This window comes from Mixophyes fleayi, chromosome 3, assembly GCF_038048845.1.
Source record: "Mixophyes fleayi isolate aMixFle1 chromosome 3, aMixFle1.hap1, whole genome shotgun sequence".
Classification (NCBI taxonomy): domain Eukaryota; kingdom Metazoa; phylum Chordata; class Amphibia; order Anura; family Limnodynastidae; genus Mixophyes; species Mixophyes fleayi.
The window spans coordinates 89,598,283-89,625,474 of NC_134404.1; the positions used below are offsets into that span (position 1 = coordinate 89,598,283).

The window sequence follows — 27,192 nt, forward strand, 5'->3', positions numbered from 1 at the left end:
TTACCAACTTTATCAAACTCCTCTCCAGGACATATGGGGTGATGGGGGCATGGTGCCACTAATTGCATTACTTTCGTCCCACCACCTTCCGCATTGCTATAATTGCATCATTACTTCGCAGGAGTGGGACCAAAATGATGTGGATCTCATCATCCAGGCCCCTGTCCTGTAAAGTGGGCAAGATGTAGGAGAAAGGCCTGCTCTTTTGGGAGTACAGGATTACTCCCTGAAATTCAGGAGTCTCACAGACATTCCTTGAGAAAAGGCAAGTGTGGTTAAAAGCACAATTTGTTGAAGAAACTATTGAAAATTTGGCAGATCACCTTCTAGTTGTTTTTTTTTTTTTGATAAAGATTTTTCAATCTGTCTACAGTAACTATTATGACTACACTTTTCTGAGTGATGGTGATGAGTGTTCTCCTGTTTATGGAAGATTACACACAATTTACACATTCATAATCATTAAAAATGTCATTGTTTTGGGGTATTCAAATGACTAATACCCCAATCATACTGCACCAAAATCCCGGGTTTTTGCCGGGGTGAGCTCAAACGACCCGGGTCTTGGTGCAGTATGAATGGTACAAGTCAAAAATCCCGGGTCTAAAAACCCGGGTCTTCAACCCGGGATTTATCGAGGGGTAATTCCCGGGTCGGACCCGGGCTGCCTGCACTATGAATGGTGCAACCCGGGTTTTTCAACCCGGGTTGCACAGAAAACAGGCTGATTGGTTGTCTGCCTGTCTCTGGCATGAACTCTGGGCTACACAAAAGTGAGTCGTCGGCCATGATGAAAAATAATGTCGTAAACAATCACCACCCACTTTTGCATCATCTTTATGCGTCAAAAAACCAGTCACCTTTCAATGACATCACCATTTTTCAGCCAATGAAAACTGCTCTGGTGATGACTCCCACAAATTGGCAGGGCACAGACTTGTGCAGTATGAATGGGGTCAACCCGGGAAATTCCCGGGTCCGAGGTGCAGTATGAATGGTGTTTCTGAGCTGGGACGCTCTGAGCCCCGGCAAAAAACCGGTTTGAAAAACCCAGGATATAGCCGGGGCGGCAGTATGAAAGCGGTATAAGAGGGATAAAAACATCATCTAATACTGACGTCTGCCTAATGCACAAGATACATGCTTGTAGTAATAAAATTCTTTAAGTAACAATCAAAGATAATCTGAGACGGTTATGAATAGTGTTACACAGGAAATTGTGTTGTTTCATATGGCAACTAGTCAGATTGTGTTTTCATTTTACTTCTAAAGATGTCTTTGGATGAACAGCTATAATTGAATTGAATATGGCAAAGTAGTAACTTCCAAGACATACATTCAATAGAAAATATATAGCTTTCCCTGGAAACACAACATCAAATTTCATGCTAAAACTTGTATTCAAATAACATTACCATATGCAATAATTAACTTTTGTTTTAACAATCTTCTAAATTAATTTTATTCCACCTACTAGATGCAGCCTTTTAAATATGTTAGATTCCTTCCTGTCAAGTGTAATAAAATGGGATCAGCAACTACAATTATTTTAAGCTAACTACTTGTAGTTTCCTTTATTTAAAAAAGTGCCTATAAATCTGTATTTGTCAGATTGTATTGCATGTAAATAGAGCAGATTAAGAGGATAGATTGGTTTGCCGTCAAGAGCTTAAGGGACACATCCGAAAATGGACACAATTTAATACACTTAACAGCAATGTGATACATGGTAGAAAACTTGGCAACAGGCAGTTCAGTATAATTAACAAAGTTATAGAAAGGTGTAGTGGAAAAAAAATAAATCAGTTACACTGAGACATTTTTAAACCAGTGACCGATATTCAGAGTGTCTGACCACATGATGGCTCTGTAGCTGGCAATGTTGTTGGTACCATTGTTATAATACTGCAGAGGACATTTATGAATTAAATAAATATGGTCTCCCACGGTACATTTCTATTCATCCTTGTATGTTCATATGTACACACCTTCATTGTAGTTTTTAGAACTGCTCCCTGTAAAATCTGCTGGCTGCTTTTGTGGGATTGTAGGTGACAAATACATCATCATCACCATCATCATCACCATTTATTTATATAGCGCCACTGATTCCGCAGCGCTGTACAGAGAACTCACTCACATCAGTCCCTGCCCCCATTGGAGCTTACAGTCTAAATTCCCTAACATACACACACAGACAGAGAGAGAGAGAGAGACTAGGGTCAATCTTGATAGCAACCAATTAACCTACCAGTATGTTTTTGGAGTGTGGGAGGAAACCGGAACACCCAGAGGAAACCCACACAAACACGGGGAGAACATACAACATGGAGAAATATTAAAATGATATATTTTAGTAAGTACATATAGGAGGCTTGCATACTCTGATTGTTTTCTTCCTTTCGAAACCATATTTACTTACAGCACTCCATTGGTCAGTAAGAATTTTTTTTTTTTTTTATTAACGATAAAAAGAGAAGAGCATAAGTGATTTGTATGCCACCGTTTCAGCACATAGTACACTATCTGGATACAGGGTTGATCATTCCAAGTCAGAACCTTATCTTAAGCTGCAAAATTTTCTGGGCAGCAATTGAGATTGTCAAAGAGTGTGAATATATTGTTTTTTGCAAAACTAGTTCAGCTTTTGATTAGTATCTCACTTGAACTGAATTAATTTTTTTTATATTAAGGTTGGTGTATAATGTATAAAATAAGTTCAAAATGTGTGACTAGCATAGTCTCCCAAACCAGGATGGCTCTTAATGTAGTACAATAACTTTTTTTTATCTGCAGATGTCAATCTTGCAAATTGTTGTCTATATAAAGTATTACTAACGGCATCTACATAAATCTGCAAGCTATGAAATATAGTTATTATATCATTTTCAATAACTTTTAAAAGCGTAAAAGCAATTCTGGAGCAAGTGCAAACATGGTGTTGTTTTAAGTATACTATTGACTCAGAAGTTAAATTTTTATCTAATTTACAATAATTTTCACACAAGTTGATTTAAAATGTTACATATACACCGAGTTCTCATTGGTCTCAAATGAAACACATATTTGGCTATCTTATCTCTATTTGCACTACGATTTTCTTAATAGTAGATGGGTTAGGAGTTCACTATCGCCTCTCCTCCGGTTTGTCTACCAACAGTGTGAGTTCTCTTACCTTTTTATTTTTTGCTATATGGAGACCAGTGAGGTCGGGATTGCTCTGTGTTTTACTGTTGTTTCTTTTGCATTTAAGGATATTGTCCCTGTCATTGTTTCTAGGTTACCATATGGTCTAGTCCATATGACTGTTACTGTGTTATCAGGTTTTTCTGTTGCCATAGTGATGTTGGAACCCCAACTCTCCTGAGTCCCTTCTCCCTCTCTCCCCTGTGTCATGGTCCCTTTGACACTCCTTACCCTCATCATAGCTAAGTTGCTACTGTTGTCATTTTATGACTGACCTAGTTTTTCAGCCATCCTCTTCTTTCTTACGTCCAGCATATCGCCTAAACTATTGTCCAAAAAACTCAGGTAAAAAGCAAATGCATAATGGGATTTCTCATATCAAGTGCTCGACAGGTCAGGCTCTCTAAAATTTGGAGCTAATTGCTAAGGAATTCCAATCCTTTTACACTAACCTATACAATCTGAGTTCTCTTCTCTTCTCTTCACCCTTTACCTGACTCATGTAACATCCCAGAATTTGCTTAATTCTAAAATATCCAGGGAAAGTAACAAGGTTTAAGTAAATGAATGTCCAGAAAAGAACTCTGAAGTAATGAAGGTTTATTTAAATAATTAAATATAAATAATAACAGCAAGCAAAGCATCCATCTTGCAAAATGAGAATATACATCTCTGCTAGCTACAGTACTAAAGCTTCCAACTCCATTCTTCACATGTGATATTTATGGGTTACAAGTTACACAACTACGTACATATTCATGATATTCTAACACGTACATTTCTATTTCTAAGAAAACACAAGATATTATCTCTTAAAGGAGAACGCTTCCATTCTCATAGTGCAGATGCATCAGTTACACCCTAGTGCTCGATCTTCATTGGTTGATTCCATTTCAAATTTAAAGAATAAACCGTCTTGATTCATTTGAGTATTAGCATACTGAAAGCTATTTTCACTGTGTCAGCCCTTGTCCACATTGAAATGTCCACACAGATCAGATAATTAAGGCAGTCCCCCTTGTTGCTATAGGATTACAACTCAGCACAATAGTTAGAACATACAATCTTGATAACAAGTTGCAGTGTCATCCTTAATTATAATACACATCAATACATATACATTTATATTGATTTCTAATACAAATGCCTTATAATACATTGTATCTAATTTAATAGCTATGCAATAACACACGTGTTATATCATTAGTTATTAGCTTCAGATATCAAATATCTTCTAATTTTATAATTGCCTTAACAAAGCATTAGCGATACCGTCTGATCTATGAAAGTAGCCTTTACCCAAGGCCCATACAGTCTCCCCATTCTATATTATAAGAAGTTTGCTGGCATTTTAGTTGCCAAGCTTACCGATCTATTTAACTCTTAGAAAGTGGGACCTTCAACCCTGAGAGTGATTGAAAAGTCAGGTATAGATCGACCAGTCTTGGAAGTCCAAATATTAATATATTCCAAATCTGGGCTGGATATGTATTATATCAAGGTTTTAAGGCAGAAAGATTAAAATAATTTATTACATGAGCAATTTGTTAAAGCCCCAAATGATGCCAATGCAACCTTATTGTTTAAGCACAACAGTAGTTACCATGCCACAAACTGAATGGCGATGCATGATCTCTGCTGTTTCCTCATATGACTCCTGGTCCACAACAATGCTTAGATTACCTAACGCATTTCTCTAGCATTATGCTAGTTTCATCCTGTGATCATCCATCTATTCAAGTGAGTGGGATTGATTGATAGATTTTTTTATTCTATTTATTTTACTGTTTTAATATTAAATCTTATTATTTAAATTCTTGAGAACATTGTATTGTTCTACATGTATGCTCTGCGCTTCCTATATACACATTTCTTTTCCTGAGTGAGTTGAGGCAATTTCATATATTAATTATCCGAGATTTGAGTGTGCCTTTGTTGTATTATTCCTTATTTCTCTTTATATGGTATTGTGATATTCTGTTATGTTGTTGATGACTCTTTATAAATTAATAAATTGACTCTTAATAAACAGATTAAAAATGTTACATATAAAAATATCACATTGTATATAATGACAAAGGCTACAGATAAAAAGTAGATTATAAATATGTTTTATTGAGTCTTTTAGGTTTTGTATATTTTAGCAATTATATATAAATAACTAGCAGAGAAAGCTTTAGCCTTTATATTTTGGGTAATAAAAAAATCCTGTTTTCCTGCTTAGTAAATATGGGACAGAAAGCTCATGACTTTTATATAAATATTTTTTCATGTTTACTCAGTAGTGTTACAATGCACACTAGTAAAAGGTCAGAATCAAATCCATAGTCAAATGTCAGTGTAGTTTCAATATACCAGATTGGAAATGACAGTAATTTTTATACTAGCAAAGGCAGGTTCTATTTTTTTGTCCCTTATAAAATCAGTTTGCTGCTTTCGTGTGCTTTTGGGTGAGAATCTCATAGAGGAACATTGAAATTACACATTATACAGTCTACCTGCATAGTTCCATTATATTATTATTATATTATTATATATATTTTTCCATCTCAAAACACATTTTTACCTACAGCACCCTGCTAGTCTGTAATAAATGTTTTTTTTATTAAATATAAAATGAAAAGAGTTTAGGTGATTTGTAAGCCACAGCCTCTGCACACAATACACCATCTGGATGCAGGTTTGTTCCTACTATGAGCAGTGGCGGATCCAGGGGGGGGGGGGCTATCGGGGCGATCGCCCCCCCCCCCCTAGCAGGGGCTTGCTGCCGGCGGCTGCACACTGTGCAGGTCCGTTCAGCAGTGACAGTGTGCTGCCCGGCTGCTCTGATTGTGTTTTAAACACAATCAGAGCAGCCGGGCAGCACACTGTCACTGCCGAGCGGACCTGCACATACTGTGCAGCCACCGGCAGCCTTAGAAATGAGAAAGGGGGCAGGGCCTAAATCGCCCACCCTAAAATCGCCCGGGGTATAGCAAAAGTCTGGATCCGCCCCTGACTTTGAGGCAACACCAAAACAATATCTTAAGCAGCAACATTTCATGGGTGGCAGATGAGATTGGCACAGTGGGTAGGAATATATATATATATATATATATATATATATATATTTTTTTTTTTATATTTACTTTTTTATTTTTTTATGAGATGATGAGCTAAAGCAATTTTCCACCCACCAAATATGTTTTTTTAATCTCTCCTCCCTCACACCAATCATTTAGTGAGAAATGGCCGTGGAGGCTTACCAGAAGAGGTATTGGGTAGGCAGTGGGACTGTGCTAAATTGAGCAAACAGCTGGGGTCCCTCCTTGAAGTATTGTGTGGGATAATTTAATGGAGCTGCTAATTCAGCGCCATCATGCAAAATAGACTGTTTATTCTTTCCCAAGGAAATTAGATTATTACTGATAAGTGAAATAATGTTTCAAATGCTACTGAGCTTTGGGAAAATCTATGTGTTAGTATTAATATGGAAACGTGAGACCTTTTAAATTAGTCCGAACATGTTTTATTAAACCAGCAAACTGTGCCATGTTGTATGGAACATTCCTATTTAGAGATATAATTTTCACTTCTAACTCATAATAACGTTCTCCACATCAAAGAAGAACTATTTAACAGAAAACTTATTATATATTAGATACTAAAAATAAGTTTAACAGCAAATCATGCGCTCTTCTGGTTTTTGTTTTGTTTTATTGTTTGACATTTATTTTTTATACTAAATTAGTTTAAAATTTTGGTCTACTGTGTTTTACAAAAATCCATAATGTTAGAATATCTACAGATTGTGGGGACATTTATGAAAACTTGTGTCCCAGGAAATATATGCTAGATAATTTTAAACTCTATTACTTTTTTCAAGTACAATTTAGAAAATGAAATGAAATATCTGGTTGTTAGTGATTATAGCACAGTTTCCAATTTCTATAAATGTATTAAATATGAATAAATATGGGTTGCATCTGTATACACAAGAATAATTGTACATAATTGTTTATGTAATGATACCTATTAGAATATCAATTTACATAGGCAGAAAATTCTAAGTCAGTGTGGAAGTATTTTTATTTTTATTTGTAAGCAACTGAAACAGCCGATTGTTTTATATTTTTTTCTACAGAATCGGTGGAGAGGTAGTAAGAGGAAGCGAAGGGAGTTACGTCAGTAAACATTTCCGCATGGGATTTATGACTATGCCTGCACCGCAAGACCGGCTACCGCATCCATGTTCTAGTGGATTTTCAGTGCGTTCCCAGTCACTCCATTCTGTCGGTGGAGCTGATGATGACAGCACTGGTTGTTCTCGGAAACAACCTCCTCCAAAGCCAAAACGAGACCCAAACACAAAGCTCAGCATTTCTTCTGAGACTGTTAACTATGGAACACTAGGCAAGAGTCCAAAGTTCACAGACAGGACCGATGGTAAGTTATCTGTGCGCATAGGCGCACATTTTACTTAATTAAACATCATTCTAAAAAGTGTGATTACAGTTTTGAAAGCTCTTACTGTGTCATTAGCTGGAACTAAAAGTAAATGTTTAGTAGCTAGTTCTTATATTGTTATTAATTACTATGGAGAGGAATTATGAAAACTGGTCAAGACAAAAAAAGGTGCTATAAGCAACCAAGAGTCTAAGCAGCAGAACAAGCATACATACAAAGTGAGACATGAAATTGAAGAATGTCATATTACAAAGAGCCAAATATTTGTAATATACTCTAGTGGTATTGCATAAACTCATGTTAATAACATTTGTATACTATGATATCATTGCATATAATCAGGTCAACACTGTTGTAATTATTTTGAACACTTTTATGATTTAAGTAAGGGTTTCCTTAATCCATATTTTAGGATTAGGTAAAGTACAGTGGGATTCATATTAACTGCTTAACATTAATATGTTACTTTTATAGAACCGTTAAACCACAAAACTGAGTTTTTCAACTGTTACACTGATTCAGGTAATACATATTGACAAGAGTTTATACTGCTTTTTAGTAGACTTTGGGGAAGTTTACATTAATCTGTAGTATTCTGCATTTGCTTATGTTGATTAATATTGGATGTGGGATTTCTTTATTACACTCATGGTGGTTTAGTTTATTATCAAGTTTTCCCGATTTTGTACATTGAAATGTTGAAACATTTGTATATTATCTGTTATATACATTCCTCTTAATCGGTGGTTTATAGTTATTCATTATATTTATTATTTAAATAAACTGTTATTTTTTTATTGGATTGCCACAAGTGCACATACTTTACCACACATATACATTTGCCAAATGTGAATATAAACACATACAAGGCTAGAATTAACATTGTCTTAGGCAGTGTGAGTTCAATTTGTGCTAACTGTGATTTGCATACCCTTTTCATTATTTTTACTGTGAAAAATACATAGCTGGTAAAGACCACAATAGGAGAAAAGCAAGTAATAGTAACATACAACTATTATATACTGCACCTCGAATGCTGCTGCTATCCACATGAATAAACCTGAAATATAGCAAGTTTTGTTTACATCCACTCCTGGGGACAGACCTATGTAGGGAATAACAAAATTGTATAAGGGATGATTTGATTCATAGTCTATCCAGAAGGCAGCACCTGCTCTGCAATGGAGTAACTTCCTGTCTGGTATGTAACTGCTCCTCTTTGTTACACAAAGCTCTTTTAGATCTGAACTGTGTTTCACCTCATCTCTGATATACATCTATCACTCCCATGTCCAATACTCCTCTCTGCTTCTCATTTATAGGACTCCCTATGTGCTCTGTGCAGACTGTACTCCAAACTTCAATCCTCCAAGCACTCTATTTCAACCTCTTACTTCCCTTAAGCCTGAATCTTCTTCATCTGCATATATTATAAGCTACACTCCTACCAGTTCTTATTGCTTCAGCATTGCTCTCCCTCTAGACTAAGCTCTCATGATGAGGGACATTTCTACCCTCTGTCTCACATCTGCACCTTTCTCGGCAGCCTGATATGTACCTTTTCTCATAAGTATGATTTATTTTTGCCATGATTTGCTAAAACGACTGCCTGGCGCTCTGGACGTTTGTAGTGATTTATAAAGAAACAATGATGATGATTCCAAATATTAAAATGTAATGTCTGCCATTGTTATATTTTGCAGGGATAATTTTTGTTGCACATACTGAAAGAGATTTGTATATCAGAATGACAGCATGCTTGCAGCTAAAAATAAAACACCAAATTATATTTCACTACAAATAGCTTTTACATAAAATATCATACTGAGCCTTCACAAATATGTTCTCAAAATAAGAACATAAATTATAATGTATTCTAGTATCTCCCACACTTTTTATGCTATTCCCACTTCTACAGAATTTTTCACATATAACCACTCAGAACAAAATTCCTTGAAGCAACAGCAATTTCAAATAGCTGATATTAATATCTAAAGGTAACAGATAAGTTTTCACAATTGTTCTAATGGGAAAACTGTTATATAGTTACATACCTACAGTGAAAAATATACGAGTCCATAATGTTCAATGTACACTTGGAGGACTGCCCGGACTGGACAGACTTGGAGGATGGCCCGGACTGGGCACACTTGGAGGAAGGCCCAGACTAGGCACACTTGGAGGACGGCCCGGACTGGGCACACTTGGAATAGACAGCTCGGGGAGAAGTCTCGGACCGGACAGCATTAAGAGAAGCCTCGGACCGGACATCACTGGGAGAAGCCTCGGACCGGACAGTACTGGGAGAAGCCTTGGACCAGACAGCACTGGGAGAAACCTCGGACTGGAGAGCACTGAGAGAAGCTTCGAACTGGCCAGCACTGGGAGAAGCCTCGGACCGGACAGCACCAAGTGGCAACTCTGGCTGAATCGTATGGTATCGCAACTCAGGCTGAACCGTATCTAGTGACAATGTCTCTGGAGCATATTGGAGTGGCAGAGCCCATAGAGAAGCAGGCTGTAGGGACTGCATCTTTTTGGAAGCAGGCTGTAGGAACAGAGCTTACTCAGAAGCAGGCCATAGCTCAGGAACAGAGACAGAGGTTGGTGACTTGGAACTGGAGGCAGCGGCTGGCAACTCAGAACTGGAGGCAGTGGCTGGTGACTCGGAACTGGAGACAGTGGCTGGTGACTCAGAACTGGAGGCAGTGGCTGGTGACTCGGAACTGGAGGCAGTGGCTGATGACTCCGAACTGGAGGCAGCAGCTGGTGACTTGGAATTGGAGGCAGCACCTGGTGATTCAGAACTGGAGGCAGCCAGTTCTGAGTTGCCAGCAGCACCTCGGAACTTTAGGCAGAGGCTGGCAACTGGGAACTGGATGGCACCTCAGAACTGGAGGCAGAGGATGGCATCTTGGAACTGAATGGCAACTTGGAACTGGAGGCAGAGGCTGGCAACTCGGAACTAGAGGCGGAGGCTGGCTACTCGGAACTGGAAACAGAGGCAGGCACCATGGAACTGGAGGCAGAGGCTGGCAACTCGGAACTGGATGGAACCTCGGAATTGGAGGCAGAGTATGGCATCTTGGAACTGGATGGCAACGTGGAACTGGAGGCAGAGACTGGCAAATCGGAACTGGTGGCAGAGACTTGCAACTCGGAACTGGAGGCAGACGCAGGCACCTCGGAACTGGAAGCAGAGGCTGGCAACTTGGTACAGGAGGCAGAAGCAGGCACCTCTGTACAGGTGGCAGGAGCTGGCCCCTCTGGACAGGCGGCAGTAGCTGGCACCTTTAAACTGATGGCAGAAACTGGCACCTCTAGAATGGCGTCAGAAATTATAGTTGGTGGATTGGTCCTCATCCCAGGGAGCAGAACAGGCTGTACTGTGGGAACAGGCTGTGAAGTGCAAACAAATCCAGAATGAGGAGATGAAAAAACAGAAGATGGTTCTGTAGGCTGTCAAGGACAGTTTTATAGGAAGTGTCCATTACTGGCGTGTAAAGACATAATTTGTAAGTCCTTCTGCGCCGCTGCTTCTCTTTAGTCAGATGGAGGTGTGGACCACCTGCTAACCCGAAGTTTGTTATACAGTAGTTCTTGATTAAATGCAAGGTTGTGGTAGCACTATTAATATGTGTTGTTTGCACAGATTCAGCATCATTAGAATTGGAAGAGACAAAATCTGACAGTCTCTTGAGTGGGTCCGTGAGTAAAGTAGAGAATTGAACCAGCTGAGAGCGTAACAAAATTATGTTCGTTTGTAGTGTCTGTAGAAGAGGCAGTTCAGTCATTGATAAGGCAGACATCTTTGCAGGAGAAAACAAATAGAAACAATTGCAGTGGGAGTCCCAGGAAAAAATCTGAAGCAGGATCATTCACACGATTAAAAAGCTGTCTTCTTGGCTGGTCATACTGTTACGCTTAAAAATAAATCACAGCTATGGAGCCTGGGATGTGATGAAGCATAAAGGAGTTTATTGCTCATAAAATACAGATAAATGATACAAACCCAATATATCTGAAACTGCACAGGGAATACTGCAGACACAGGTAGAATGGTAGATTCAGAGAGATCTAAGTGATGTGCCAGCAGAATGTGAAGTCCGAGAGCACAGGTACAGCGGGAGAACAAGCCATAAGGAAGGCAACAAAACAACAATGACCAGCACAGAAAGAAGAGAGAGACAGGTATAAATAGGGAAAACCCAGGTGCAATAAATAATTGGTGCAACAAGTTAACCCCTAGTGATGAAAGGAAAGGCACAATTGCAGCACCTCTGGTGAACAGTGGCACTGCAGATAATACATTAAAGCACAGGTCCAAGATCCAGGAGCCAGGATCTGCCAATGCAAGCAGCATGCAATGCAACAGGTACTTCACTGCCCTTGGTAAATAGGCTTCCTGATGCTTTGGATGAGGATGCTTCGCAGGAGGCCCCTGGCGCAGATTGTCACCAGGGATTCTTGAATTATTTAAACCCTGTCTCACAATTATTTTCTTATGACTACACAGCATTTAAAGTGCTGTATTTTATAGTTAACAGTTGAATGTAATTTGGGCTCCCATTAAGGTTAGTATTATTATTTTCTGTTCAGTCTACAAAAAAATATTATGAACAAATTTGGTGGGATCCCCAGCAAAGTAAAATTAGTAAAGTGGATTTTTAAAGTGGAAAAACCCTTTAAGAAACATTTTAAAACTGTACCTTCTTATATACACACCACAATGTGAAAATATTTAACTGTGATAACTGGCCATTGTTTATTTATTTATTTATTTATATATAAGGCACCACAGATTCCGTTGCGCCGGATACAGAAGCAAATAATAAATAGATGAGGTAATATACATAAGTAGCACAGATGAGTGTGAGCAATGTTATGGGGACTCACACAGAGCGCAGCAAAAGGTATGACAGGAAATCAGACAGTAGACAGACAAGGGATGAGAGAGCCCTGCCCGTGAGAGCTTCATTTTAGAGGGAGGGGTGGTGAGAGACAGTAGGACCAACTGGGAGAAAATGGAGATAGTAGGCAAAAGAAGAGGAGGTGATGGATAGACTGGTTAGTTGTTGGTAGGGTAGGCGAGTTTGAAAACGTGAGTTTTGAGTGAGAGTTTGAAGGATTGAAAATTGGCAGAGAGTTGAGTGAGGTGGGGTAGGGAGTTCCAAAGATTGGGGGCAGCATGGCAAAAGTCTTGGAGGCTGGGATGGGAGGAGGTAATGAGAGGTGAATTGAGGCGGAGGCCAGTGACAGAGAGGAGTGGCCGAGTGGATATGTACCTCGAGACAAGGTCAAAGATGTAAGAGGAAGAAAGGTTGGTGAGGGTTTTGTAAGTAAGGGTAAGGAGCTTAAATTGAATTCTAAAATGACTAGGGAGTCAATGAAGGGATCTGCGCAGTGGAGTAGTGGAAGAGGAGTGTCGGGAGAGGAAGATGAGCCTAGCTGCAGCATTCTGGATAGATTGAAGGTCAGAAAAGTGAGAGTCAGGAAGGCAAGTAAGACGGAGGTTGCAATAGTCAAGTTGAGAAATGATGAGTGAATGGACCAGTATTTTGGTTGCTTCCTGAGAGAGGAAGGGACAGATTTTAGTGATGTTACAGAGGAGGAAGTAGCAGGATTTGCTGAGGGACTGGATATGAATGGTATAGCTGAGGGTTAAGTCAAGGGTGACTTCAAGGCAGCGGGCTTGGGTGACAGGAAAAAGAATTATGTTGTCAAACAAAAGGTAGATATTGGGAGGGATAGCAACATATGCAGGAGGAAAGATGATGATCTCGAATTTGGAGATGTTGAGTTTGAGGAAGCGCTGTGACGTCCAGGTAGTTACATCAGAGAGGCAGCTAGATACTTGCGTTAGGAAGGCATAAGAGAGGTCAGGGGAGGAATGAAAGATTTGCATGTCATCAAAATAGAGGTGGTAGTGAAGGCCAAATGATTGAATTAGTTCACGGAGAGAGGTGGTGTAGAGAGTGAAGAGCAGAGGGCCAAAGACAGAGCCTTGTGAAACTCCAATAGAAAGAGGAACGGGGACGGGGGGGGGGGGAGAGTAAGAAGCAGAGGAACGGCCAGAGATGTAGGAGGCAAACCAGGAGAGAGCTGTTTCGTGAAGACCTAGGGAGTGAAGGGTGGTGAGGGGAAGAGAATGATCAACCATGTCAAAAGCAGCAGGGAGGATGAGGAGTACGAAAAGGGAGGTGTGACCTTTGAACTTAGCTAAGAGTCAATCATTTCTTACTTTATCAAGGGTAGTTTTAGTTGAGTGAAGAGGATGGATGCCAGGCTGGATAGGGACAAGAAGAGCGTGGGAAGAAAGAAAGTGTGTCAGACGATTGAAAATAAGTCGTCAGAGAATTTTAGAAGCAATGGAAAGTGGAGTAAAGTTTGTTGAATATGCTAAATAATTAATAGCTAGAATCAGATTGGAGGCTATGGGCAACATCTCCACTTTTCAAAACTGCCAGAAACTCGCAGCTTGATAAATTTAGCCCCAGGAGTGAATTATGGCGTTTCAGGTGAATGTTGAATGTTGTCCTCGTGTATCTGCGTTTCCGGGTAGAATGTTTTCCTCCTGTTCACCTTTTATTCAGCTCTTTTGTAACTCTTGATATACTATGGTACAAACCAGTGTTGGCTGCTTAGCTAGTGTGTCCAGTTGAAAGTGCATTAGTTACAAGTGTATTAGGATTAATATAGCATAACTCGGAGTTATACTGAAGTTAAACAAGAGATAATAAGGAGAACAACTTTTTACCCGATACCACTGCTACAGGAGGACAATGGTGTGCAACAGATTGAATGTGCTTTTTGTTACTTGATATATGGCATGCTTATTCCTTTAATTATTTGCTTGCTTAAGATTTTTACAGTCTTTGAAGAGTGAGATTAGTGGGGGATAATCTCAGAAAGTGATCACACCACTCTATGTCCCTACTTATTTAACTGATAGAGGCTGTGTTAGTCACTGTTTATTTATTACACATATATGCACAGTTTTGTATTCTACAATGATTATATATGGTTAACAAACACATGTGATCAGTGATCTGTTAACTGTTGTATAAAATTTCTGTTCCTTTAAAGCTTATTTTTTTAAAGCTTTTTAAATTACATTTTAAATGTTCAGTTTGTCTCAGTCCTCCACAGGTAGCTTCTAATATTACTTTGACTTAATTGAAAACTTGTTAATGAGAATTTTGTTGTTGTTTATAGCACATTCTCAGTAACAGCATTTTCATGTTTAATAATGAAATGTAGAGCTCATTTATACTAGCGCACAAATTCATGACACATCAGTGTTGTTAATATGTTATCTGGAATAACAACTGCAGGTTCTATTTGTCAGTATGGAGTTTAAGGTGAGTTGGAAGCAGTTGCGGCTGAAAATGCAATAGAAAAAAGCGTGCACACAAATTTAAAGCTTCATATCCTTGTGAATCAGAGTATATACTAATTGCGTGTGAATTCTTAAAGCATGCTGATATGCTAGTAAGTATATCATCACATTGTTGATACACCTATCATTATTATCATCTTGATTATGGAAACTGCTTTTAAGTGTAATTTATTTATTTAAAAAATATATAAATAACGACACTGCCACCACCACCCCACCCAAAGTGATGAATTATTATTTTCAGTTTTTAGTCGTAAAACTACACACACTTAATTAATGTTTTCAAATTAAATATACAATTGTATTATATATATATATATGAGGATTAACAGTCCATTATTAGAAGATCCATAGTAACTGAAATATGACAGTATTTTCACATAGTTCATTTTATTATACCTTATAAAGAGCATAGCCAAATAAATCCACACACCATTAGCAGACTATTTATCTAGTTCTGTTTTTTAGTATCTGTATTTAAGTATACTGTTCGAATTAATCCCATACATATGTGTAAGTCTGTAATGCCAATTTATTATATATTAGTGTTAATATTATGTTTTCATGGTAAAAAAATACACTTTCCAAACACTAGATATTGGAATGGATTGAATTGGAATTGGAATGGTCTATTTAACACAAGAGGTTTCTGAGTGTAATTAGTGAGATGATACTTTGTAGACTCTTAGTAAAGTTGGAATGGCGCATAGTATGTACCCGTGCATGACAAATGAGTTTCATTTGCAGAACAAACTCGAATAACAGCAGGCATTTAAACAAAACTGTAACAAAAACACTTCATGAATGATTCGGAAGAGCTCAAGCATATGTAAAAAGCTAGCAAAAACAGCTCAATCAAGAATTATAAGTAGGTGGTTAAACCATCCATGGCATAGCAGCAGCAACAATCTCAACACAGTAGAACAATGTATAATAGTTGTTTTGGAGTGAAGGGAAGGTAAATAAAATAAGTTAATCTTCAATTGATAGTGTGTTTGACCTCCGCCACGCTTGGTCTAGGGGTGCATTGTTGTATTAGCATGTTTTTCTTGCTTTGTATTTTATTAATAAAGTATGTACGTACATATTATGTAAGTATGTATGTACATACTATATACATGTGGCCGAAGTGGAAATTTAGAAGTGGCGGTATGGAAAATGTAATGGGAATGTAAGTGCATCAAATCAACCATATCACCACATACCAGCCCACTTCGATCACTGGATTAAATAAAATATTAACCATTTGCTCAGCATGGGCTACATTATTTCCATGTACTGAAAATGGCATGCAGTGTCACTTGTGTGAACCATGGAGAGCTATGACAGTGGGGGAGATGGAACACGAGGTGATAAAATGTAAATCTATGACTGCCCGCAACTGATTGTATGACCTATTACTCTGTAGAGGAAATGGAAAAGGTGTGGTTCTGCCTCTATTATTTATTAGTATTAAAAATAATAAAATAATATAATAATAATAATAATAATAATAATAATAAAAATATACCATACAGTATTGAAACTATCTTATGTTGAAACTTGGTTTGTCCCAGTAAAATACATAATAAACAGTATAGTTGCTTGGTCTACATCTGTACACAGTGACAACAGCAAGTTTAAAGAGAAACAACAGTTGTTTAAGGACCAATAAACCTAAAATGTCAGTGTAAAGTGTTAGTTTATAAAAAATAGCCACACAGTAAAAAAAAAAAAAATAATCCACCACACCTCAAGTAATAAATGCTAATTTATGACTTCATATAACTCAAAGCATAAGCCAAACAACTGTGTATTCAAAAGTAAGAGACTGCAAAGCACAATTAGTGCTACAGTGCATCACACCATTATTAAGACTATTTGTGTTATACATGTAAGAGTGTCTTGTGATTTCCAACATATACTTGGGTTGTTTACTTATGCGTAACCTCCCTAAAATGCTTCATTTCTGCAGGTGTTGTTGGATCTGAGATTAAGCTTTGCCACTAAAATATGAGGTGCAATTACACACTGTATGACAGCAACTTCCGGAGATAAAAACTTTATTATGGGGAGACATTGTCTTTCTATGCATGTGAAGATACCGGGTTTATCTGGCCCAGTGCTACCCAGTACCTTCTAGGATTCGTATGGTCACTCAGGCAAAATGCAGTTATAAAAATACAACAGTATATTTATTGTTATACAAACAACACTAGAATATTATATACACACAGTAAATAAATGCCAGTCAGATTTACCACATCATCTATCCCTTACCCCAATAACTTAAGGAGATATAGTCACCTGCTGTCCAGACTTCATGACCCATGGATCCCTCTCAGCTGCATATATAGACTCGAGTTAGAAAACGACAATTCAAAACTCCATCTTGCACCTTCCTGAATGAAATCCAAGCATGAACACCCCTCCCCCCTGGAGTTGTTCCTTATATATCACAGGTCTAATTTCCACAGTCTTTCCCCTCCCTGGACAAACCCCTGCATCTATTCTACTTCCCCATTGGCCAGTGCAGGACTAGGGGGTTTGGACAGGGCAGTGGAGATGAGATGTCCTTTCACAGAAGCCCCCTGCTGGGATGCAGACAGAACGTCTGGACTAGTCCTAAGGAGAACAATTGATGCTTAATTGGCTTCCCCTACTTCCAAGGATAAGGTAGCAGGGAGCCCCTCCTAAAATTAACCCCTTACACTACTTTGTGATGTCACAGGGTCCCCAGCTGTTCCATGCTTCCTGTAGAGGAAGGAGGGGGGAGAATGAATGCAGCTCAAGCCCTCTCACCTGTATCCTAGACACCACCTGATCTTTACCCATAACCCTCCTGGCTTCAGTTTAAGGACAATGAATAACATTACTTCAAGTCATCAATATACAATAAACAATATACATATGTACACTGAACTACAATGTCCCCTTAGCCACATGTTATTGGACAATGCAGTCATAGTCTGGTGAGCTGGGGAAACAAAAGAAGGCTATAAAAAGTATTTGCTATAATTCACATTATGTGAGAAATGAGACATGCTCACAGGGTTATCAAACTCATTTCGTCACATATACCTCCCCTACTTTTTTAGCCCTTGTTCCCCAGTGGCTCCCTTGCTCCAAGTAAACCTTTCTCCCCCAAGTCCAAAATCTCTGGCCTGCTGTGGTTTCTCCTGGGTCTGATGGCAAGGTAGACAGCAGTACACAGTTCCTCAATCTCCCACCAGGGTCCCATGGCTGCAGGCATATCTTCCCACCCAGCTGGAGTGGGGGTTTATGCTGCCCTGTGTCATAAGATGAGACAACAATAAAACTGGGCCACTCCTGTGCACACATCCATGGTAGGAGAGTTGTAGTCCACCATCCCTTGGGTGCCTTGTCCACCCTTAATTGCCCAACTGAAAATAGTCCCTTGGCCTGTCCTTTGTTTCTGGAGGCCATGCTCCCCTCCCCCACATATCCGAGGGAAAACTGCCAAGTGGCAGGAAAACTTTCTGGCACCTTGTCCGTTTGTTTCTGGCAAAGATCCAATCCCCCCTCCCCCAAACACTCAAGAGACAACTGCCCAGTGGCAGGCAAGCGTGGGGGCTCCATTAATTCTTTGCTTATGGGGAATCCTCTGTCCCCCTCCCAAACCACATGTGGGTGCCCCTGTAAGTATGTTGGTGTGCATCTCCCCTCCCCTGCTACCACATCCAACTGTTGCACTACTTCCCTCGCCTCTGGCGCATCGGGGTAGTGTGAATCCTCATTGGACACAGACTTGTCCTCCTGGCAGCAAAACAAAGTGGATGGTCCAGTGCAGGCCTCTGGTATTGGGTCCTGGATTCCCAGATTTGGAGCTGGAGTGCGATGCATCAAAGCTGGCGGGGCTGGTGAATCTTGCTGTACTGGTGCCCTCTCAGACACCCACTCAGTCAACATCTCCTCATCTGCCAATTCTGCATAGGGGAAGGCATAAGTGTAATTTTCCCAGGGCCCCATGGTAGTGGCCTCTGACATGACAATTCCTTTATCCTCTCCCATTAATTCTGTCCTACAGTCTGTAAACATGATTTCTGCTGAGATCATATGTTGCGCAAGTTTATGATTCTCTTCTGTCACAATTGGGTAAAGCTGTACATCACTTGCCCCGGAGAGCACACATGCGGTATCCTGCGTTACTTCATTAAACAAATTCTTTTCAGGCACAACAGGGATGGATAACTGGTCTTTTCTGTAATTCTGTTCTAACTCAGACACAGTCTCAGGTTCCAATAACACTGGCAAATTATCAGAAGATGCTACTACATGGTACTTACTTGGTAGCTCTTTTCCATCCAAGTCACCAAATGGGAGAATTTCTCCTAATCCTTTCTGAGTAGTCAGAGGTACAACATCCTCACCAAGCAGTTCTTCTCCAGTCTCCCCCAAGATAGTAGCTTGGGCAACTGTATTTAATCCACTGGGATGGACCTCCCCCTGATTAACAGACTGAGCAGCCATCTTTTTAGAGTGTGATAAAAGATATTCCAATTGGCATTTTTCAGTATTCACTCGATAACACTGATCCTGCCACATTTCAGTGTCCGTAAATCCTTGCCGCCATACCTCATCCTCTGCTTCTTCAAAACTCTGTTGCAGACATTGCATTTGTTCCCAGAGAGGTATGTGGGGACCTAAAGTGAGCATCCATTTTCTATAAACACTAAAGGCATTGATGGGATTCTCCTGATCTTTTAACAAACGTTTCAGGATATCCATGTGTGTGCTGTACAGGTAAGGTACACCCCGGATCTGGCATTCCACTATCAGCTCCTCCATACTCATTGTCTCTAGTGGATCTGTAGAATCTGCTAATGGGACAGATTCTATTAATACATTTGCAGGGGATTCATCAGGCATGTCCCTGTGCTGTAATAGTCCATTTACGTCTTGTTTGTACTGCTGATTATTGTTGTATCTGGATTCTCCCTTGGCCAGATTCTGCATAGTACAAATAACTTCATGTGTAAAATCATCCCATGCTGGTTCATCCTGAAAATTACAGGCACTTGCCTCCTCTTTCAACATTAGGAACACATCCAACAGGTTCTCCAATTTCTCCTGTAGACTGGCTCCTTCCCACATAATAATCTTTGGGCACTCCTCATCCCAATAATCCAAAATGTGCTGCATTGTGGTGGGGTGGTGCAACACATCCATATCCCCATCCTGCAGACACTCCCACAGTCCTTCATCCCAGTACACCTTTCTCCTGGTTGTACTGGACTGCTTCATCCCTTCCTTTGGGAACTTTTTCAACACTGGGCTGTGATCTGCTCTCTTGTTCCTAGAGCTCACACCCATTTTACTTCCAGGGATCACCTCACTGTGATTTCCTCTCTTTGAGACACGGTTCCATCTTCCGCTCTCCTCTGGCGGGGTGCGCTTCCCCTTATCAAATCGGCACTTAGACGGCATCTTCCCTCGCCTAAAGCCCACAACGCTTTTCGTGACACTTTCTACCTTAAAGCCTTTAGGAGTAAGTTCAGGATAATGTGGTAACTGGTTTCTAGTGCTAACTGCTTTGCAGAGCCCTGGAATGTATCACGATACAGTTCCCCTGCAGCTCTACCCAGATAGGACCTGGGACTGAGTGACCCCACTGCTTGCCACCAAAAATGTGAAGATACCGGGTTTATCTGGCCCAGTGCTACCCAGTACCTTCTAGGATTCGTATGGTCACTCAGGCAAAATGCAGTTATAAAAATACAACAGTATATTTATTGTTATACAAACAACACTAGAATATTATATACACACAGTAAATAAATGCCAGTCAGATTTACCACATCATCTATCCCTTACCCCAATAACTTAAGGAGATATAGTCACCTGCTGTCCAGACTTCATGACCCATGGATCCCTCTCAGCTGCATATATAGACTCGAGTTAGAAAACGACAATTCAAAACTCCATCTTGCACCTTCCTGAATGAAATCCAAGCATGAACACCCCTCCCCCCTGGAGTTGTTCCTTATATATCACAGGTCTAATTTCCACAGTCTTTCCCCTCCCTGGACAAACCCCTGCATCTATTCTACTTCCCCATTGGCCAGTGCAGGACTAGGGGGTTTGGACAGGGCAGTGGAGATGAGATGTCCTTTCACAGAAGCCCCCTGCTGGGATGCAGACAGAACGTCTGGACTAGTCCTAAGGAGAACAATTGATGCTTAATTGGCTTCCCCTACTTCCAAGGATAAGGTAGCAGGGAGCCCCTCCTAAAATTAACCCCTTACACTACTTTGTGATGTCACAGGGTCCCCAGCTGTTCCATGCTTCCTGTAGAGGAAGGAGGGGGGAGAATGAATGCAGCTCAAGCCCTCTCACCTGTATCCTAGACACCACCTGATCTTTACCCATAACCCTCCTGGCTTCAGTTTAAGGACAATGAATAACATTACTTCAAGTCATCAATATACAATAAACAATATACATATGTACACTGAACTACAATGTCCCCTTAGCCACATGTTATTGGACAATGCAGTCATAGTCTGGTGAGCTGGGGAAACAAAAGAAGGCTATAAAAAGTATTTGCTATAATTCACATTATGTGAGAAATGAGACATGCTCACAGGGTTATCAAACTCATTTTGTCACAATGCACACTAAAATTTCAAACTTCTGGCCAGTACGACCAATAAAGGTCACTGCAGAAGACGGTCGCCATCAATATAATACAATATATTAACACTTGTACATGCATTGAAGATATATATATATATATATATATATATATATATATATATATGTGTGTGTGAATATCATAATATGCATTTTTTAAAATCATTATGCATTAAATGTGCTGCCCGTGTTAATAAACATATACACATTGTAGAAGATGTGATAGACAGTGATCTGTTCAAAAAGATGAATACAGCGTGAGAAACATGTTTGTCTTTAAAATTTTCTATCTTTGATTTCTCAGTGGCAGCAAAGCAAAGACCTCACAGTGATGAATATACGAAGAAGATTCCTCCGCCAAAACCCAAACGAAACCCAACTACTCATCTTAGCACATCATTTGATGAGACATACATTAAAAAGCATGGTCCAATGAAAAGTAGCTTGTTTAGAGAAGCATCTTCATCCCACATCAGCAGTGCTGCTCTAGACAGAGAGGATGATGAACCTGTGTATATAGAAATGGTCGGAAATATTTTAAGGGACTTTAAGAGAGATGCGGAAGACCAATGTGAGGCAGTCTACGAAGAAATGAAATACCCCATATTTGATGATCTAGGACAAGATACCAGGTATCTTTATGAGTTAGATCACGTTAGTTGCTCTTCTCAGTGTGCTACGCCCACAGTGCCTGACTTAGAATTCACCAAGTCCTCAGTGCCATCAACTCCTAAGGGCCAGATTTGTGACATTCCCCCTCCATTTCCAAATCTACTTTCTCAAAGGCCTCCTTTGTTGGTGTTTCCACCAGCACCAGCGCAATGTTCACCAAATTCAGATGAATCTCCTTTAACTCCCCTTGAAGTGGCAAAGCTTCCTGTATTGGAAAATGTGTCTTACATCAAGCAACAAGCAGCTGCTTCACCATCACCACTTCCAACACACATTCCAGCACATCAGAAAGCAGAAAAAGACCAAACCATTGTGTCCCATGGAACTACTTCATCTGGTCATTCATCTTCACCACCACATCCTTCGGCCACATACAGAACACAGTCTCCACATGGTTACCCTAAAAGTCATTCTGCTTCTCCCTCTCCTGTGAGCATAGGTAGGTCACTGACTCCTCTAAGCCTCAAAAGACCTCCCCCCTATGATTCTGTGAATTCAGGAAGTTTATCAAGAAGTTCTCCATCAGTGCCTCATTCTAGAAACATGCCACAAGAAGGGAAGTCAATCAATGCATCTACCAGTACTTATTGTTCATCTCAAAGCAGCTCACGTTCCCGAACACCAACAAGTCCTCTTGAAGAATTATCAAGCCTCTTTACCTCAGGAAGGAGTCTGCTGAGGAAGCCCTCCAGTGGAAGACGTTCTAAAGAACCTTCTGAGAGTAAGTGCAAGATAGTATGTGTACTATATAGAATACGTTCATATAAAGTATAGACCACTTTTAAAACTGCTTGGTATAATTACATATATATTTTCAGACATCTTAAAAGAACACATAAGATTTAATTAATAAAAACTACTTTATATTTTTCTGTAACCCTCACTTGCAGTCTCCTATGACAAATCTGTTACGTGATTTGACTCATGCTCGGTACTCTAAAATAATTAAAAGTTGGGTATGATTACTTAATTTTCTTTTTGCAGATATCTTCACATAAAATGAATGCATCTTCACCATGTAATACATTATACAAAACACTTATATGATTATTTTTTAAAGATTACTAGATGCTAAATCTAAAGCTATGAAAGGACATAGTGAAAAATAAATATACATATAATAAATGTATATTAGATACAATTGTTAAAGACAGTAGGAAGCAAGAGGAGGCGTGAAGGCAGTAGGTGGGATGAATAGAGGAAATGACAAAGAAGAAGAGCGATGCATGAAGTGGTGAAAGAAGAGAATTACAAAAGGTGCAGAATAAAAAGAGAACTGTGGGAGATGGGTAGAATACAGATGTCGGAGGGGGGGAGAAGAGGTCAGATTTAGGAGGCTTGTAGTCAGAAGGGCAATGAATAGGCAGCATATTGCTAACTGTTACTCTATAGTCACATAGTAAAGCACATGAGACTCACAAATTTGAACGCAAATGAGTTGAGTGGTTACCAATATCAGTGTTATTAATACCTAGAAACGTTGTGTAATACTATTCTAAAAAGCTAATAGCATTGAGTTTTTACTATCCATGTGGTGCCCCCTGCATTCTTATTGGTTATTTTAAGACAAGCTTTACCCAAGATATTCTTCAATTAACAAAACTTTACAAAATCTGGTGAATCCAGAAACTTGCTGAATTGTTTTGCTAATGTCTATACAGATGGGGCTTATTTCTTTTAAATTAATTGTGTGATGGAGTGTCAGCTACAAATCACAGCAAACTGATCGCACCAGTAAAGCTTAACCCAGCCTTGCTACCACTGAAATACAATGGAGAGAATGGTTATTGTTGTGTGATCTGGTGGGTTCACCTCACTTCAGATGTTGCCAGATTGCGCCGTATATATATCTATAAGAAGCATGTTCCTTCTGTATATTATTATTATTATTAATATTATTATTATTATTATTATTGTCATTATTAAATATGTATTTATATAGCACCAGCATACTCTGCAAAGCTTCACAATTGGGGACAAAAATTGTAACGAGACTAGGTATTAACAGACAGATAAATCAGTAAGAGGGTCTTGCTCGCAAGCTTACAATCTGTAGAAATATAAGATGCATGAGGTGCCACTATAAGTGCCACATACTGTGTATTGGTTCAGTCAGACTGCAATGGGAAAAAGAGCTTAGTGGTGCTATGTGACAGGGGTCAAAGGTTTTAGTCTGTAGAAGTAGGATAAATGTAAATTTGAGTAATCTGTGTAGAAGAGTGGTAACCACATAGAATAACTTAGGGAGGTTAAGAAGATGGCTTGGGAATTTGATAAGCTTGGAGGTGAGTTTTCAGGGGGAACTTTGAAGGTTTCGAGACTAGGCGAAAGTCTTGTTGTATGAGGGAGGAAATTCCACAGAGTAGGTGCAGCTCAATAAAAGTCCTTTAACTGGGAATGGAAGCAGTAATGAATGTGGATAAGAGAGGCAGATCTTGGGCGGAAAGGAGGTGTCACGTTTGGAGATATTTTGAGACAAGGGAAAAGGCAAATGTTGGTGCAATTTTATTAAGGGCTTTGTATGTCAATGCAGGAAACAATGAAAACATGAATTAAAGTTTTTTAATATTCTGAAAATGTTACATATATAGAGAAACAAGATTTGGATATGTACATGATGAGGGCAAAAAAAAGGACAGTTCCAAGTCGAGGATAACACATAAGCAACGTGTTCAAGGAGTAGGGCTTATTTACAAGTTGTCCACAGATATAAAGATATCAGGTAGGCAGCGTTTGTTGACTGGTGGGAATATTATTAGCTCAGATTTTGAAAGATTGACTATGATAAGGCAAGAGGACATCCAAGATGAAATGACAAAGGCATTCAGTAACTTGGGCCAACACAGATGGTGAGAGGTCCCAAGAGGAAAGATAAATTTTGGTATCATCCACATAGAGCTTATTATTTTTCCAAGAGACATGGTGTATATAAAGAAGAGTGGAGGGCGTAGCACCAAGCCTTGTGGAATGCCAACTGAGAAAGCATGGAGTGGTGTATCCAGAGAGACAAATACTAAAACTAATGGTTTGATAATTTGGATGAGAACCAGGATAGGACCATGTTCTGAAGATCTAGGGAATGTAGTATTTGTAGGAGAAGAGAGGGGTCAGCAGTGTTAAATGCACCAGAGAAGTCCAGAAAAATTAGATGTAAGTAATAACCTTTAGGTTTAGGAGTGAACAAATGATTGACCACCTCACTTAATGCAATCTCAGTGGAGAGTTGGGAACAAAAGCCTAGGGGGGCATAGGAGTTGAGAGATGGGATATGAACCTGAGAGAGAGATTGGGTCAAATTTAGGTATTTTTTTTTCACAATAGATATAAGTACCAAATGCATGAATAATGATGGAAAGATATACATTTTTATTAGAGATGCTCACTGTCCCCCGTGTCTTGGTTTTTGGGTTGGTTTTGGATCTGGATTACCATCGTGTTTTGGTTTTGCCAAACCGCCCTTGCATGTTTTGGTTTTGGTTTTGGTTTTGTTTTGCAATTTGTTAAAAAAAATACATTTTTTTGGGCTAAAATAACATAATTTAGGTATTATTTTGTACCTACATTATTATTAACCTCACTAACACTAATTACCAGTCATTTCCATTCAATTTTGACCACCTCCTAGCTCACAATATGATTTTCATACACTTTAAAAGAAAAATTACTGCAGTTCTTGCCAGTGATAAGAAAAAGGCCATTGTCATGCCTGGGCATAAGACCAAAAATCCACCTCTTAAGTGTGGAGTTATTTTTACACAAATCCTGACAACAGTTGTCTAGCCATTTGTAGCGTTTTTAAAACCACACTAGGATCCTCATCCATGTTACGTAATTTTTCAGCGAGTTCTTGGAAAGCTGTTGGGTAAATCAGAAACTTAGGTTACAAAAAATAACAACAAGCAGTCTAGCACCTGCAATCTACACCCCCAACACCTTCATCATCAATATCCCCAGAACCAACAATTTACAGTTAAACAATCCTTTGCAAGAGGAAGCAAGTATGAAACCTGTCACGCAGTCGCAAAGCGGATCACAGACGCCCTGGGTACTATGCTAGCGTTAGATCTGCGTCCAATGTCCACTATTAATACAGTTGGTTTAAGACATTTAACTGAGGTGTTCTGTCCCTGTTAGCAAATGTCATCACTATACCATTTTACTAGAAAAGCTATTTCCCACCTGTACCTGATGGTTCCTAAAAATTTAATTATTGGGCTACAAAATGGCATTTTACCCACTGTACACTTAACCACAGATATGTGGGCAAGCGGAACTGGGCAAAGTAAAGATTATATGACTGTGACAGCCCACTGGTTTGGTCATTCGCCTTCACCAGCAGGGACAGCAGTAGCATGTACCCAAGTACGTCACATTTTTCAGAAGTAGGCTACTCTGTGTATCAGCAGCTTCACTAAGAGGCATACAGCTGACAATCTGTTCCTAAAACTAAGGGATGTCATTGAAAGATGGCTAATCCTGCTTGGACTCTCCTGAGGATATGTCATTTCTGATTACGACCCCAATATTGTTCAAGCATTACAGCGGGGTTGAATTCCATCACATTTTCTGTTTTGCACACACAATCAACTTGGTGTTACAGAACTTTTAAAAAATGACATGCAGGAGATGCTCTTTGTGCCCCTGAAAAATTTAGGGTCATTTGTAGGAAGCTGCAAGAAGACTAGCATTTGAGGGGAATGTACTTTAGTCCAGCGAAGTAGTCACCTGTGAAGAGAGTGCAGACACGGTTAGCTTGAGTCAAGTGATTGCCTTAATAATACATTTTGACAAGGAGCTACAGAAATTTAACGTGTGAAATAAAACAAAGTAAATGTGCTAACTATATTTTAATTGTA

The 27,192-nt window shown here is 39.4% G+C and overlaps 1 protein-coding gene across 2 annotated transcripts in view; it reads left to right on the top strand.

Moving 5' to 3' along the window:
• NYAP2 (neuronal tyrosine-phosphorylated phosphoinositide-3-kinase adaptor 2) overlaps positions 1 to 27,192 on the top strand; it is a 154,201-nt gene that overhangs the window by 92,943 nt on the left and 34,066 nt on the right. For both annotated transcript variants that reach the window (XM_075201948.1, XM_075201949.1), the window contains exons 3-4: positions 7,310 to 7,611; positions 21,969 to 23,057. In XM_075201948.1, the coding sequence (XP_075058049.1) occupies positions 7,310 to 7,611; positions 21,969 to 23,057 (1,391 nt within the window). The remainder of the gene's footprint in view (positions 1 to 7,309; positions 7,612 to 21,968; positions 23,058 to 27,192) is intronic.